We start from the raw sequence: 15,362 nt of genomic DNA, 5'->3' as shown, positions 1-15,362 counted from the left end.
TGTAGAGAATGAAGTTTCAAACTGACACCTGGCACAGAGGATTGGAGTGCGGGTGGGGCAGAGGGGAGACACTGAGCTTGATCAGGTGGGGTGTAGGGCTAGATCTAAGCTTTATAGGTGCAAGAGGAGAGAGCAGAGGTACAGCGCTCTAATCCACCTAGAGGACTCAGATTCAGGGCTGGGTGGCCCTTGCTAAGAGAATACTACACTGCTGGATATTGCAGACTGGGTGTAGGAAACCGGTTTTAGGTGATACTTATCCATGACAAGCCATTTGTCCACATGCTTCAGTGAGTCACAAACTCCCCGGGGCAAAACCCGAGTGTTGTGCCTACAACTTCTTAGGGCACCTGCACAGAACGTTTAAGTGCGGGGGCGCCCTCAACACTGGGTTTCTATTCAGACCTTGCCAGGCGCCAGCCCAGCAGCCTGACCCCGCCCCCTGCTGCCTGGACCCACCCCCGGGGGCGGAGACATCCTAAGCTGGAGGCTTGGTGTAGAGCCGAGAGCTGCTGCGGCGCAGCGCATTCCTAGGCGCTGCGCTCGGTGCTCTACTTAGAACCCCGAGTTCGCGGCGCGGAAACTGCGCAGGAGAGTCCACTCGGGCAGGTGCGGCGCGGTGCGGCGGTCTGGTCCTCGCCCTTGGAGGACAGATGTGCCTGGGCGTCGCGGCGCGCAGACCTGAATTCAGGTGAGGGCAGAGGGAGACGACGAGATGCCCTCGGAGGACCCCTGCCCCCCCGGCGCCCGGGGGACCGAGCGCGCGCCGGGCCGCGAGCCGCGCCTACCCAGCCAGCTGCTGCCAGAGCTCTACGCCTTCGCGGCGCGCGTGCTGTTCTGCCTGGCGCCCGTCTACCTAGCCGGCTACCTGGGACTCAGCATCACCTGGCTGCTGCTCGGCGTCCTGCTGTGGATGTGGTGGCGCAGGAACCGCCGCGGGAAGCTCGGGCGCCTGGCTGCCGCCTTCGAATTCCTAGACAACGAACGCCAGTTCATCAGCCGCGAGCTGCTGGGCCAGCACCTGCCCGCTTGGGTGAGCCGGGCCTAGCCGGGCGGAGGGTCGGAGTTGGGGGGATGCCTTGGGGGTTCGGAAGGAAGCTGCGGTCGGCGAAGGAGCTGGGGCGCGCAGACCCGAAGGAGGGCGGGAGCCTAGGACCCTCACACCTGGTCCCCAGGGGACAGACCCTGGGGGCTGTGGCCGTGCCTCTCGCCGCGGCGCTCCCTGGTCTCATTCCCACCGCTGGTCCTGCTGTGCTGGGAGCGTGAACCAGGGTTTCACTTGAGGGCCCAGAACCTGGGAGAAAAATCGCAGGAGGGCCACACCCAGGAGAAAAACAAGGGCGTCTGGGACTCTGCAAAGTTACTGGTGAGGGAGACAGAAGACACTTCTTCCACTCGCCTGTTGATTCAAGGCAAAAACGCAGGGTGCAACACTGACAGATACAGCAGTGACAGAAACGCAGACTAGCTGCCGTTGGCAGAGGCCGGGACAGAGGGAGGCGGCCGGGCTAGAGACCAGAGTTCAGGGATGGGACTGCGAGGGAGAGAGAGAGGCCCAGCCTCCGCCTAGCTGGGACACAGGCTTCTCTCCCTCCCTGGACTGGTAGAGACACGCCGATACACACTCTGCAGCTACACAACCATCTCCTGGTGTGGAATGACCTGGGCTGTGGCTTCTCAAATGCTTCTGATCCTGAGAATCTCCTGGCCCACCTAACAGAAACAAGCCTAGGCCCCACCTCACAACCCCCAGGTGGAATTAAGGAACCTCCCTGAGTCTCATGATCAGTTTGGGAAACACCTGCAAGAGGGGCGTTTGGTCTGAGACTTGGTCTGCTGTAAGCCCTCTTCTCTGGATGATGAACTGGGGCTGGTTGTCTCTGATGGCTTCCAGATACATTCAGGCACACGGCGGGAGAGCTGTCCAGAGGCCACCAGACCCCTCACCTCCTCTGGCTTGAGGCCTGTACTCTAGAATCCAGCCAGGCTGTAGGTTCCTCACCCCCACCGGTGACAGTAACTGCTGAAGGGGGATGAGAAGAAGATATTAGAAAGGCCCGTTTATGTTAAATTCGAAAGTAAGCCTTATTGCATTAGTTTTCTACAGTTGCTGTAAAGTACTACAGGCTGGGTGGCCTAGAAATTTATTAAGACCAAGGTGTTGGCAAGGTTGGTTTCTTCTGATGCCTCTCCTTGGCTCTGTCCCCTTATGTCTTCATGTGGCCCTCCCTCTCTACATATCTGTGTCTACATTTCCTCTTCTTATAAGATCATCAGTCAGATTAGATTAGGGCCCACCCTAATGGTCTTGTTTTAACTTAATCATCTCTATAAAGACTCTATTTCGAAATACAGTCACATTCTAAGGTACTCGGGATTGGGACTTCAAAATATAAATTTTGGGAGACACAATTTAGCTCATGATACCTTTTATTTATTTATTAACTGCTCCAGGTCTCAGGTGCAGCATGCAGGAATTTTTTAGTTGTGGCATGTGATCTAGTTCCCTGATCAGGGATCAAACCCGGGCTCCCTGCATTGAGAGCACCGAGTTTTACCAACGGACCACCAGGGAAGTCCCCATAATACTTATTAATATATGGATGGACAGTAAAGCTTCAGAATTAGGTTTACAAATATTGGGTAGCAGCCTTGGAGACTGAGTCTGGGGCCTGTCTTCCCCAGACCTTGCTTGTTCTATGGAGGCTTGTGATCTTGAGAAGTGTGGACCCAGAGAGCAGGCCTGTACCTGACCACACTCCTTACTCACTGATGAGGATCTCAGGCTGGCTGTTAGGCCTCTGTCATGACCCCCATGGCAGCCTCAGTCCCTGAGACCTCACCAAATGACACCTCCCCCTTTTTGCCCCTCCCTGTGTTAGGGAGGCCTCCAGGCACTTAGCTGTATACCAAGGCAATGTTTCTGAAATTGGAGTAAGACTCAGATCCTGTAGGGGCCCTGATACTCCCCAACCCCCTATCTCCTACAGACACCATAGAAACTGTTCTGGCTTCTCTTGAGGGAGGTGACCCCAGAGCTACATGGACCTAGCCAACAGGGAGCTCAGCGAGATGGATGAGACAGAACCCAAGACGGTACCTCCTGGATTCTTATCCTGTAAACCATACCCCAGGCCTGAGCCCGCTGGGTTGAAGCAGTGGCCCTGCCAAGAGCAGCCTAAGCAGAGAAGGCCTGTGAGCATAGCGTGGAGGCACGGTGTGGTTGGTATCTGAGCAGGTGTTGGGTGCTTTGCCTGGCTGATGTGTGCAGTGCAGGCTGAAGGACAGGGGCCAAATTGAGGTAGGTGTGATGGAGGTTGGGGCTGATTCTGAAGGGAGTCTGGGGAAGGTTTTGGAAAGGTCCTGTAAAAAGCAGCAGGGCAGGAGGGGTGAAGCTGGAGGAAAGAGACCAGGTGAGAAACCTATTTTAGCCAAGGTGGTATCAGTGGTAGTGGGGACCAAGGTGCGAGGGTGCGGGGGGAGGGCCCTAGAGCAGGGTGCAGGAGGGACCAGGGTCTTCTGCATTCTGATTTGGAGAGCTGGGTGCCTATGACTGGGACTGGGGATCTGGAATGTGAAGCAGGTCTGGGGAAGTAGGTTGTCTGTGTGAACACCTGTGGAGAGCACACAAATAGATGCAAACGTGGGCTTTTGAATCTGCCTCGTGGAGATTTCCATGCCCAGGGATGATGTGGAAAATCTGGAACCTACTTGGTTGAATTTCCCTCTGCCTGCCTCCTGAGGACAGACACTGTTTATGAAGACAGAGGTGGCTCCCATGTGGTGGGGAAGAGGGACCCTTGCCTACGATTTCAGAGCTTGGGCATCTTTATCTGACATGTGGACCCTTCAGTGGGCCTTCTTCCCTGTTTGGAGAACTGGTTTTCTTGAGTGAAAGGGGATTAATGGACTATGATCTTTGGTGTCCAGAAATATTTTTACTAATTAACAACTGGCAGACCACTAGCCAGGGTGTTGAAGAAAAGGTCTTGAGGGCCTTGAAGCCCTGCAGGTCATCACCCAGCACCCAGTGAGTGGGGGTGGACCCCCGCCCCTGCTGCCTGTCCAGCCATGTGCGCACCTTGCTCTAATTTGCACCCAGTCCCTGTGAGGGGACAGAGGCCAAGGCCAGGCTGAGCCAGACCCGAGAGGCCACAGCAATCCCTTCTCACTGCAGCGGTCATTTCCTGCCCCACTAGACTCCTCCTCAACATGTCATACCAGCTGCTGCCTCCAGGTGATAAGAGAAGTTGCTTTCCCGCGCTGGCTCTCATTGTCCCCACGTGTGAAATCCTGTTAAAGGAGGTTGTTTCTGGTCTAACTTGATACAGCTCCACTCCTCCTCTGGTTCCCTTCCAGGAACAGCTCAAGGGAAGGCTGCTTCTGCTATAGAAGGGGTCACAAGTGACGATGCCAGGGAGGCCCTTGTCCTGTGAATGTGACCCAGCCACGTGGACAAACAGCAGTTCCTCTTCTGAACAGGGGAGCAGCCACTGCCTGCCACTCATGCCAATGTTCCTCATACTCAGTTTTTAGATTTTTCAAAGAATTAAGAGCAAAGAGTTGGACACGACTGAGCGACTTTCATTTTCAAGAGCCTTTGCGGTCAGCCCACCTTGCCAGGGCTGGGAGCGGTGGACAGCACAGTGATAGAACTAGAGACCCTGATCCCATAGTCCCCGCTCCACCACTCATCTAGCCATTGGCCTTGAAGGCTCCGTTTCTACACATGGTTGTGATGAGCTGAGTCTGAAAAGCTGCTTGTTCAGAGCCAGACATGACTGCATGCTCTGGGGGTCTGTCACTGTATCCTTTGCAATTTCCCAGCCCTCTCAACTCTCTATTTTCCTAACATGAAATGAAGCTCATTACCAAATGGCCCAGCAGCAAATGTGCTCTGGAGTTGGATGTCTGCAGGGTGCAGGGCCCACTGGAGACTCCAGCCCTTCCTGGGGTTCCGTTCATGGAATTCCACCTCTGGTACTTCCTAAACTTCCCACCTGATCTTCAGAGTCAGTCCTTGGTGCTCTGGGCTCCTCAGGTAACCTATACTGCTTGAAGCCTCCACCCTCCCCTGCCCAGAGGCTCAGGCCCCCAGCTGGGTCTCCACAGGTTGCCTCCAAGATCTGGGCACAATTGGCCCTTTGCCGCCCTGTGGTTTATGGGTTGTTGCTCATGGAGCCCTTGACCAGCGCTCACTTGGATAATTGGTTTGTTTATCAGATATTTTTGTGCCCCTGCACGAGTGGGCCGGTGTGAGGAGGGAAGTTTGGTACGAGTCTCACCTGCCTCCAGGTGGATGTGTCTGGGGGATGAGGGCCCGCCTGGTAGTCAGGGGAAAGAACTGTCAGAAACCTTGTGTCTATCTGTGGTCTCAGGCCTGGCCATGCTCACTCTCCTGGCAGCTGATAGCAGTCAGTTGGCAGCTTCATGGGAGACAGTTAACCCTCGTGTGTCTCCTGCGGTGGGAGTGGGCTGATGTGATGTGGTCGTGTGGACTTGGAGTCTGAGGCTCATTCACTGGGGGACCTTGCGAAGGTCCTCTATCTTCTCTGAGTCTCTGATTCCTGCCTGACTCTGAGTCTCTGATTCCTGCCTGAAAATGATGAGGTTCTAGGGGATGCTCTAGAGCCTTTTTAGCTGCAGGAGTGTGCCACCACTGATCAGCTCCAACTTAGCTTTTCTCCAGTGCCCCAAACCCACAGGACACTGTTCCCAATCTTTCTTGCCTCCCCACCACCTAAGTGGGGGTGCCCACTGAAGCAAACACCCAGGAGAGGCGAGCCATTCACTCAAAGCATTGAGCGATCCAAGGTTCGCAGCAGCATCCCTGGGACGATGATACCTGGGATGGATCCTTCTAAGTTTCTGTGCCAGCTGTTGAGCCCAACAACCAGGGCTGAGCGCTTTGCTTTCCTGAGGTTGAGAGTTCACATTCCTTTTGTGGGTGGAGCGGCAGTCTTCCAGGGCCCAGGCTCCCACAGTCAGTCCTGTACTAATTCTGCTAATTAGGGGAGTAAATGCAGTGACAGCTGTGAGCTAGGGTCGGAACTCTCAACTTCAATCCCAAAGCTCAATTCTCAGAGTCAGGGCCATGGAGCCTGGTTTTAAACATCAAGACTCGTTGGGCATGGCTTGGAGCTGGGGACTTCTTTCCCAAAAGGCCTCTGCAGCCTCTGTGAGGTCATTCATATGGCTCCGAGTCAGGCCCATCCTCAGGAAGGAAGGGGCAGGGCAGGTTTTAATCATGCCCCTTGGGTCTCTGCCCCACGACCTAGTGATGTGTCATGGACTTATCATGTCCTGGGCCTGGGTTGGGTAATAAGAGAGGCAGAATGTGGGCCTGGCACAGGGAACTTAGGCATCCACATGTTTGTTCCTTTACTCAGTGAGCAAGCATCTATTGAGGACTTGCAATGCCAGGCACCATGCTGCACCCTGGCCCACAACATGAGTGACACATGGTCCCTGCTTTCAAGGAACCCCTGAGCTGAATGCAGACCCACGAGAACAGGCTTTTCTGACACAGCATGATCCTATAATGTGGAATGCACGTTCTGGGAAAACATGGGGGAGGGAATGAATCTAACCCAGACAGCCTCCTTGGAGGAAGAGGCTGTAGGAGGGGGTGGGTCACTCCGAACCCAAAGTTTCCATCATGTTTGGTCACTTGAGTGGCTCATCTTGTCCTGGGGTGAGCAGATCTGGATGGTAATTAATGATACCCAGACTCACAGGACTCTGATGCTGGAAAAGATTGAGGGCAAAAGGCGAGGGGGGTGGCAGAGGATGAGATAGTTAGATAGCATCACCGACTCATTGCACATGAATCTAAGCAAACTCCAGGAAATAGTGAAGGAAAGAGGAGCCTGATGTGCTGCAGTCCATGGGGTCGTAAAGAGTCAGACATCAGACAAGACTTAGCGACTTAACAACAGCAACGAGACTCACAGGAGACTGCCTGGTGCAAGTTACGGGGAGCTGAATCTTCCTGGAATAGAGGAGTCCCCGAAACCTTTTCTCCAAGCTAAGGATCCAAGTCATTGGGAGGTCAGCTGGTAGGTTGGGATCAGGGCCAAGGGTAGAACAGCCCCTGTCCTTCACCAGGGGACAGAAAGGCACGGAGAGCTGATTTCAGCTTGTCTTGGCCTTGTGGTCCAGAGCCTTGACCCCAGGCAGAGACGGTCTGTCTGTGGGAATGACCCCAGTGACTTTGGGGGAGCTGCTGGGAGGTGTGAGCTGTCATCCTCATCATGACTCATGAAGGCCACAACACAGCTACATAGAGGAGCAGGGGACTGGGGCCTTCCTATCCTCCCACCCTCCATTCAGAGTTACTTCTCCTGGTAGACTCTCAGGCATTTTTAAATCTCAGGAAACCTAGAGCTCATAGCCCCAAAGTGTTCCTGTGTGCTGGAGGAAAGTTTCCCCTCTCCCTCTTCCCCTCCTTCCTCCTCCACCAACTCCTCCTCCACCACCTCCTCTTCTACTGCAAATAGTGAAGAGACAGTTAAATGTTTTCTGGCCCAGTGGGAACTATTAAAGGGACAGAGTCTCATTCTCGTTACCTCTCCTGTCACTTCAAACCAAGGAAATGATGGTTGAATCCCTCAGGCTGCACTGGGAGTCAGGGCTCAGCTCCTGTGCACCCTCTCTGTGTAGGTGTGGGTGGCTGCTCCTGCCTGAGAAGTCCCATCCCACTGTGCCCAGGGTCACTAGTCCTTGATAAGCCAAGGAACTCTCCAGGAGGTAGGATGTTTCAAAACCCCAGGTTCACCCAATCCATTCTTTTGCCCACACTGTGTTTACTTTTTAAAGTAACTGGCTATAAACTGGTTAAAAATCTCATTTTTCTGGTTATAAAAGTGCAAATATTCCCATGGTAGGATATTTGGATATGGACTATAAGTAAATATTAGAGTAAGCATTTACAATTCCACCACCCGGAAATATACCCTATGTTTGAGAACACTTCCTTTGTATAAAAGGTGTATGAAAACAATCTTTTGAAAACTTGTACTCTTGAATTTTTTTTTCTTTTTGTGGCCTTAATATTATCTTGCAAACGTTCTTTCAAAAAATCCTTAAAGGTTATGATATCCTTAATATGAAGAGACCGTAAGTGGCTTGACCATTTCTCGGACATCCAGTATTTTGGTTATGTCAAAGTTGGACCTGTTTCTTTGGTGGGCCGAGGTGGGTGTTGTTTCCTCTCTGTGTCTGCAAATTTCTCCCTCTGATCTTCCAGTCTGGCTCCCTTGACTCTTCCTTCAAGTCAAAGCTCAGGGACCTGCGCTGCAACCCTTCTGTCACACCCACTTCCCGTGTTGACTTGCACCTACCTATTTTTATGTCCCAACTTTTCCTCCAGATCAAATAGTCTTTTAAGGTGTGTGTCTTATATCTCTCTGTACCTTCAGCTCTTTGCTCAGTGCCCAGTTCAGATAGGCTTTCAATAAAAATCTGTGGCATGAATGCCACACTGAACATCGGCAATGTAAATCTTGGTCCCTGGACTTCCCTGGTAGTCCAGCAGGTAAGACTTGGGCTTCCAATGCAGGGGACCTGGATTTGATCCCTGGCTGGGGAACTAAGATCCCACAAGCTTTGCAATGTAGCCAAAAGATTAAAAAAAAAAAAAAACACACAACAACTCAGACCCTGTTTCTCTAATTCCTTATATAGATTACACATTAAACTTATCTGTCAAAACTTAAGAACTTGAAAGGTCCTCATTTCCTCTTCACTGTGGCCTTATCAGCATGGAGGAGGAACAGGCAGAGGAGGAAGAAGATGATGACTATTGTTGTTCAGTCATGTCTCTTGGAGCTTGCTCAAATTCACTGAGTCAGTGATGCCATCCAACCATGTCATCCTCCGTCATTCCCTTCTCCTGCCTAAAGTCTTTCCCAGCATCAGGGTCTTTTCTTCACATCAGGTGGCCAAAGTATTGGAGCTTCAGCTTTAGCATCAGTCCTTTTGATGAATATTCAAGGTTGATTTCCTTTTAGATTGACTGGTTTAATCTCCTTACTGTCCAAGTGACTCTCAAGAGTCTCCTCCAACACAGTTTGAAGGCATCAATTCTTTGGCGCTCAGCCTTCTTTATGGTCCAACTCTCACAACTGTACATGACTACTGGAAAAACCACAGCTTTGACTAGCCGGACCTTTGTTGGCTAAGTAATGTCTCTGCTTTTTAGTATGCTGTCTAGGTTGGTCATAACTTTTCTTTCAAGGAGCAAGCATCTTTTCATTTCATGGCTACAGTCACCATCTGCATTGATTTTGGAGCCCAAGAAAATAGTCTGTCACTGTTTCCATTTTCCCCCATCTGTTTGCCATGAAGTGATGGGACCAAATGCCATGATCTTCATCTTCTGAAGGTTGAATTTTAAACCAGCTTTTTCACTCTCCTCTTTCACCTTCATCAAGACGCTCTTTAGTTCCTCTTCACTTTCTGACATTAGGGTGGTATCATCTGTATATCTGAGGTTATTGATATTTCTCCTGGCAAAATTCTCTTGATTCCAGCTTGTGCTTCATCCAGCCCAGCATTTCACTTGATGTACTCTGCATATAAGTTAAGTAAGCAGGGTGACAATATACAGCCTTGACGTACTCCTTCCCCAATTTGGAACCAGTCTGTTGTTCCATGTCTGGTTCTAACTGTTGCTTCTTGACCCACATACAGATTTCTCAGAAGACAGGTCAGGTGGTCTGGTATTCCCATCTCATGAAGAATTTTCCAGTTTGTTGTGATCCACACAGTCAAAGGCTTTGGCGTAGTCAATTAAGCAGAAGTAGATGTTTTTCTGGAATTCTCTTGTTGTTTCTATGATTCAATGGATGTTGGAAATTTTCTCTCTAGTTTTTCTGCCTTTTCTAAATCCAGTTTGTATATCTGGAAGTTCTTGGTTCATGTACTGTTGAAGCCTGGCTTGGAGGATTTTGAGCATGACTTTGATAGCTTATGAAATGAGCATGATTGGTAGTTTGAACATTCTTTGGCATTGCCCTCCTTTAGGATTGGATGGTTGGCCTTTTACTAATTTAATGAGCAAGAGGATAAGTTTTTTTACCCTCAAGGCATTACCAGACCTAGCAGGGTCACTGAACTCTCTGGCAATTTAGAATTATACTCAGGTGGGGCTTCCCCAGTGGCTTAGTGGTAAAGAATCTGCCTGCAGTGAAAGAGACCTGGGTTTGATCCCTGGGTTGGGAAGATCCCCTGGAGAAGGGCATGGGTTCATAGGAGCCCAGCAGGCTACAGTCCATTGGGTCACAATGCGTTGGACACGAATGAAGCGACTTTGCATGCATGCATGCACTCCTTGAAGCAATGACTCTGCAGGTAGCTCAGAGCAGTCCGTCTCTGCTCTGAGCCCTTACTCCTCAGCCTGGATGACAGGCTTCTGCCACCCAGATGACTGTCTGCTCAGTCATCCTGCTGAGTCCAGCCAACTGAGGACAGTTCAAGGCTGGATGTGCTGTTCAGGAACCTACAGATTCTAGAACAGTGGTTATTGTTTAGTTGCTCAGTCATGTCCAACTCTGCAACCCCATGGACTGTAGCCTGCCAGGCTCCTCTGTCCATGGGATTTTTCAGGCAAGAATACTGGGGTGGGTTGCCATTTCCTTCTCCAGAGGAATCTTCCCAACCAGGTCTCCTTCATTGACAAGTGGATTCTTTACTCCTGAACCACCAGGGAAGCCCCAAAATGGAATTCCAAGCTGGCAAAGCAGTTATTTCTCTTAAGGCACTTTGGGCAGGGTGATTTTCACCCCAAAAGTAACAGATTTAATAGCTGTTTTCAGGACTTTCCTGGCGTTCCAGTGGTTAAGACTCCAAGCTTCCAATACAGGGGGCCCAGATTCAGCACCTGGTTGGGGAACTAAGATCCCACATGCTGTGCTGTACAGTCAAAAATAATAATAATTTTTAAAAGCAGTTTTCATGGTTAAACGTTTACCTCCCAAGAACAGAGAAAAAAAGGGATGTAAGGCAATGTTTCATCAGGAGATAAGTGACTGAAATATGGGCGATTTTCTGGTGGGGGAGGAACTCTGCAGAGGCACCCAGAGAGCAGGGACTGTCTCAAGAGGACAGGAACCCAGCAAGGCCTCTTGTGCAGCGTCCCCTTCCCCGCCAGACACCTGGGAGAGGATCTTCTCTCTTCTTTCCACTGGGGAGGGGTTGGCAAGATCAGATGAGTCAGCAGAAGTGTGTGTATAGAAATGCCCTTTGGAGCAGGATCCAGAGGCTTTTTTCTTCTTCTTTCTAGAAAAGAGAGTATGTACTTAGATCTTTGTGTGTACATGTGATTCAGTGGCAGAAAGTGAAGAGGAACTAAAGAGTGTCTTGATGAGGGTGAGAGAAGAGAGTGAAAAAGCTGGCTTGAAACTCAACACTTAAAAAACTAAGGATCATAGCATCTGGTCCCATTCTTTCATGAGAAATAGATGGTTAAGAAATGGAAGCAGTGACAAATTTTGTTTTCTTGGGCCCCAAAATCATTGTGGATGGTGACTTCAGACATGAAATTAAAAGACAAGTGCTCCTTGGAAGAAAAGCTATGGCCAACCTAGACCACATATTAAAAAACAGAGACATTACTTGGCCAACAAAGGTCTGGCTAGTCAAAGCTATGGTTTTTCCAGTAGTCATGTATGGATATGAGAGTTGGACCATAAAGAAGGCTGAACACCAAAGAATTGATGCTTTTGAATTGTACTGCTGGAGAAGACTCTTAAGAGTCTGGACTGCAAGATCAAACCAGCCAATCCTAAAGGAAATCAACCCAGAGTGTTCATTGGAAGGACTGATGCTAAAGCTGAAGCTCCAATACTTTGGCCACCTGATGTGAAGAGCTGATTCATTGAAAAAGACTCTGATGCTAGGAAAGATTGAGGGTGATGGGAGAAGGGGGTGGCAGAGGATGAGATGGTAAAATAGCACCACCAACTTGATAGACATGAATTTGAGCCAATTATGGGAGACAGTGGAGAACAGAGGAGCCTGATAGGCTGCAGTCCATGGGATCACAGAGTTGTAGATGACTTAGCGACTGAACAACAAGTGATTCTGTGGATGGGTCTGTGTAGTTCTGGGTGGGTGTGTCTGTGTGTACATGTATCTGTGCATCTGTGTATATCTTGGTATGTGTGTCTACATGTGTGTGTCCACCTACCTGTATATGTCTGTGTGTATCTCTATGTCTGTACACAGCTGCTCCCAAGGGAGGAGCCACTGTCTCTGTGAGTGCGAAGCAGGATTCACTGAGTGACAGGCATGCTCTCTAAGTGAAGCCCTCTAGTCCCTTGCCTCCTGAGAGAGTCTGGTGGCCAGAACCTCCTGTCCAGGCCTCTCAGCCCAACTTCAGCCCATCTGTGGGCTCCACCCCTCCACCCCCTGCCCACCTATGGCATGCAGCCCTCACAGTCTGGTTCCATTTCCTCACTGCTGTGCAATCACTTTTCCTAAAGAGTTTAAGAAATAAAGCATGTGACCACCTAAAGATGAAGCACCAACATGACCATTTTGGTGGCCTCTGCCAGTCTAGAATTCTTAGACTTGTTTTATTTATTTGTGTGTGTGTGTGTGTATTTATATGGCTATACTGGCTCTTAGTTGTGGAATGCAGGGTCTTCAGTTGCAGCATATGGATCTAGTTCCCTGACCAAGGATTGAACCTGGGCTCCCTGCATTGGGAGTGCAGAGTCTTAGCCACTGGACCACCAGGGAAGTCCCAGACTTGGTTTGATTAGCAGTCTTTCTTGCCTCTCTAGGCTCTGATTACCACCACTCTTGACCATATCTAAAGATGCCATCATTAAATTATTAGTCCACTTTGCCTGGAAGGCTTTGGCCCGAGTACACTAATAGCAGCTTGACAGTGTTAGCTTACGGAGGCTGTAGATGTGGGCTGAGAGCTCATCTGTTGAAACTTGCCCAAGGGCTCCTGCGGGCGGAAGAGCAGGCATCTGAGATTCTGGTGACTTGACCACAGGCCCCAGCAACTTTTGAATTTTCCAGGATTGCTCTGGAGAACTGCCCATACCCGTAATACATCAGTCAGAAGAGTGTTCGTGTTTCTATGGAGATGAACCTTCAAGAGCTCTGTCTCCATTTAGAAGTACATCTGTCCTTTCTCTCTCTGGATTGTAGATCCTGTGGGCAGCACAGGACTGAGCAACTTCTCTGCTCTCAATCAGGATAAACCCGAGGCTGCAGGAAAAGGGCCACACACCTGTTAGAGGCCAGGGCAGCCTCAAGCCAGGCAGAATCGTGATGCTGTGTTTTTCACCTGTTAGTTCATGCCTCCCTTTGCTCTTTGTGGCACAAAAGATATTCCCTTTGTAAAAGAAGTGAGGTCCGTAGGCTACAGGTAAAAATTTGATGACAAAGCGATATTCTCCTAAGAGTAATCACTGGAGACACAGGCTGTGACTGTATCCCTGGTCAGGAACACTGGGGAGCAGAAGGGCCACCTTGTTCTAGGTCTGGGGCAGGTCCTCCAGCCTGGGAGGCCCTGAGCACTCATGCTTTCGCATCCTCCACCACCAGGATCAGAAGGAGCAGGTGAGCTTATTAAAGATGCAAGTTTCAAGGCCCTGCCCCATCCTCCTGAGTCAGAATCTCAGAGGGACCTGACCAAGAATCCACATTTCACCAGCTTTCTAGGTGAAGTTTTTATACAGAAAAGTTTGAGAACCGCTCAGAGTCTAGCCCTTTGCATTGCCTGGTGGTGGGTGTGTCTCTCATCCTAGCTGGTCCCAGAGACTCCTGGATACTCCCAGGCTCATGGGAATTGGAATGAAAATGACTTTAGGATTCAGTCTGAGAGTGAGCCAACCTGGCTTCTTTTTCTGCCTTCCCTTTGTTTACCTGGGGAGGGAAAGACAGAGGCAGAGGCTTTGATTGGATCCTTTTGCCCTGCCTACGTTTGGAGCACCCCCATTGGGCAGAATTTCCCATGGGGCCTCTTGGGCACTGGGCTCAGCCAATCAGCAGAGGCCAGGGAAACAACAGGGTCCTTCCTCTTGTGCTTCAGCGGTTTTAGCTGTGTTATCCTCTTCTCATCTTCTGCTCCCTTTTCTCAGCAGTCTCCCAAAGTGCAAAGCCATGGGCACGAGGAGACCCAGAGAATTTGCTGGGCTTTGGATCAAACAGAACTAGACATACAACCCACAGGATCTTGTTTTTGGCAAGTACCTAAGGTCAGAGGTGTCAGTGTTTGTACTTCTGAGGTCTGTATGCCTTCCACTAACAGTCACCATTTCTGGAGCATTTACTCTGAGCTGGGAAGTATAATGAGCACCATACTTGAATTGTTTTATTTAATTTTCTCAGTAACTCTGTGAAGTTGGTAGTACTGTGCCCACATTATGGATGAGAAAACTGAGGTTGACAGAGGTGGCATTTTAAATGCATAGGAGTAGGTTAGAAAAGCACTAAGAAGTAGACTTCAAATGCTGACATTTCAGGCAGCAGCAGGAGAGGGTAAATGGATGAGGGAAAAGAAGGCTGGACTTAGGTGAGATCATCTGAGTTCTGGTCTCCTGGTTGATTTTGGCAAGTGCTATTCTCTGAGCCTCTCCTCATATGTAAAATGGGGATAATTGCGTGTTTGCTGTTCACTTTATACAACATGAGGAGGATCAAATGAAAGTGTCTATGGAACCCTATGCATGTGTTAGTTGCTCAGTATGTCCAACTCTTTGCGACCCCATGGCCTGTAGCCCACCTGTGTCTCCAGGGAAGAATACTGGAGTGGGTTGCCATTCCCTTCTCCAAGGGATCTTCCTCACCCAGGGATCAAACCAAGATCTCCTGCCTTGCAGGCAGATTCTTTACCATCTTTTACCACCAGGGAAGCCCTTAGTGACTTAGAAAGTGTGGCCTAGTGGTGAAGACTCAGGTCCCATGAGGGCAGTCCTCTGCCAAATTAGACTTTCTGCAGGAGAGGAAAACAGTGGTATGTAATGTTTTATAAGAGGAGTGAGTGTGGACGAGTGGAAAATCACAGTCCTGGATCTGGGTCACAGCTCTCATACTCCACAGCTGGTGATTGTAAGTTCACTCTCAGCCTTAGTTTCATTATCTGTAAAATGGGGCTAATAAGGGATTAAAGTAAGTCTTAAAGGACATAACATGAATTCAAAAAGGTTGAAAACAGGATGGAAAAAAGATACAACTGGACAACTTTGAAATAAAAGCAAGCCCATAGTAACAATTTTCATATTAACTCAGATATGTCTTAAAGACAAAGATGTTATATGCTTATAAAAGTATGAAAATGTTAGTTGCTCAGTCCTGTCTGACTCTTTACACCCCACGGACTGGAACCCACAAGACTCCTC

At 49.8% G+C, this 15,362-nt stretch overlaps 1 protein-coding gene and 1 non-coding gene across 3 annotated transcripts in view; one reads left to right on the top strand and one right to left on the bottom strand.

The window, feature by feature from the left end:
- The first annotated feature begins 502 nt into the window (after positions 1 to 502).
- The window catches only part of ESYT3 (extended synaptotagmin 3), a 55,732-nt gene continuing 40,872 nt past the window's right edge, over positions 503 to 15,362 (top strand). For both annotated transcript variants that reach the window (XM_027545130.1, XM_027545119.1), the window contains exon 1: positions 503 to 1,033. In XM_027545130.1, coding sequence (XP_027400931.1) covers positions 716 to 1,033 — 318 coding nt within the window. In that variant the 5' untranslated portion in view covers positions 503 to 715. The remainder of the gene's footprint in view (positions 1,034 to 15,362) is intronic.
- Positions 12,672 to 12,744, bottom strand: TRNAG-CCC. The gene has a single exon. It is a non-coding gene; the product is annotated as a tRNA-Gly (tRNA).

Source organism: Bos indicus x Bos taurus, chromosome 1 (assembly GCF_003369695.1).
Source record: "Bos indicus x Bos taurus breed Angus x Brahman F1 hybrid chromosome 1, Bos_hybrid_MaternalHap_v2.0, whole genome shotgun sequence".
In the NCBI taxonomy this organism is placed as follows: Eukaryota; Metazoa; Chordata; class Mammalia; order Artiodactyla; family Bovidae; genus Bos; species Bos indicus x Bos taurus.
The sequence above is the reverse complement of the archived record's forward strand: the minus strand, read 5'-3'. Positions and strand labels throughout refer to the sequence as shown.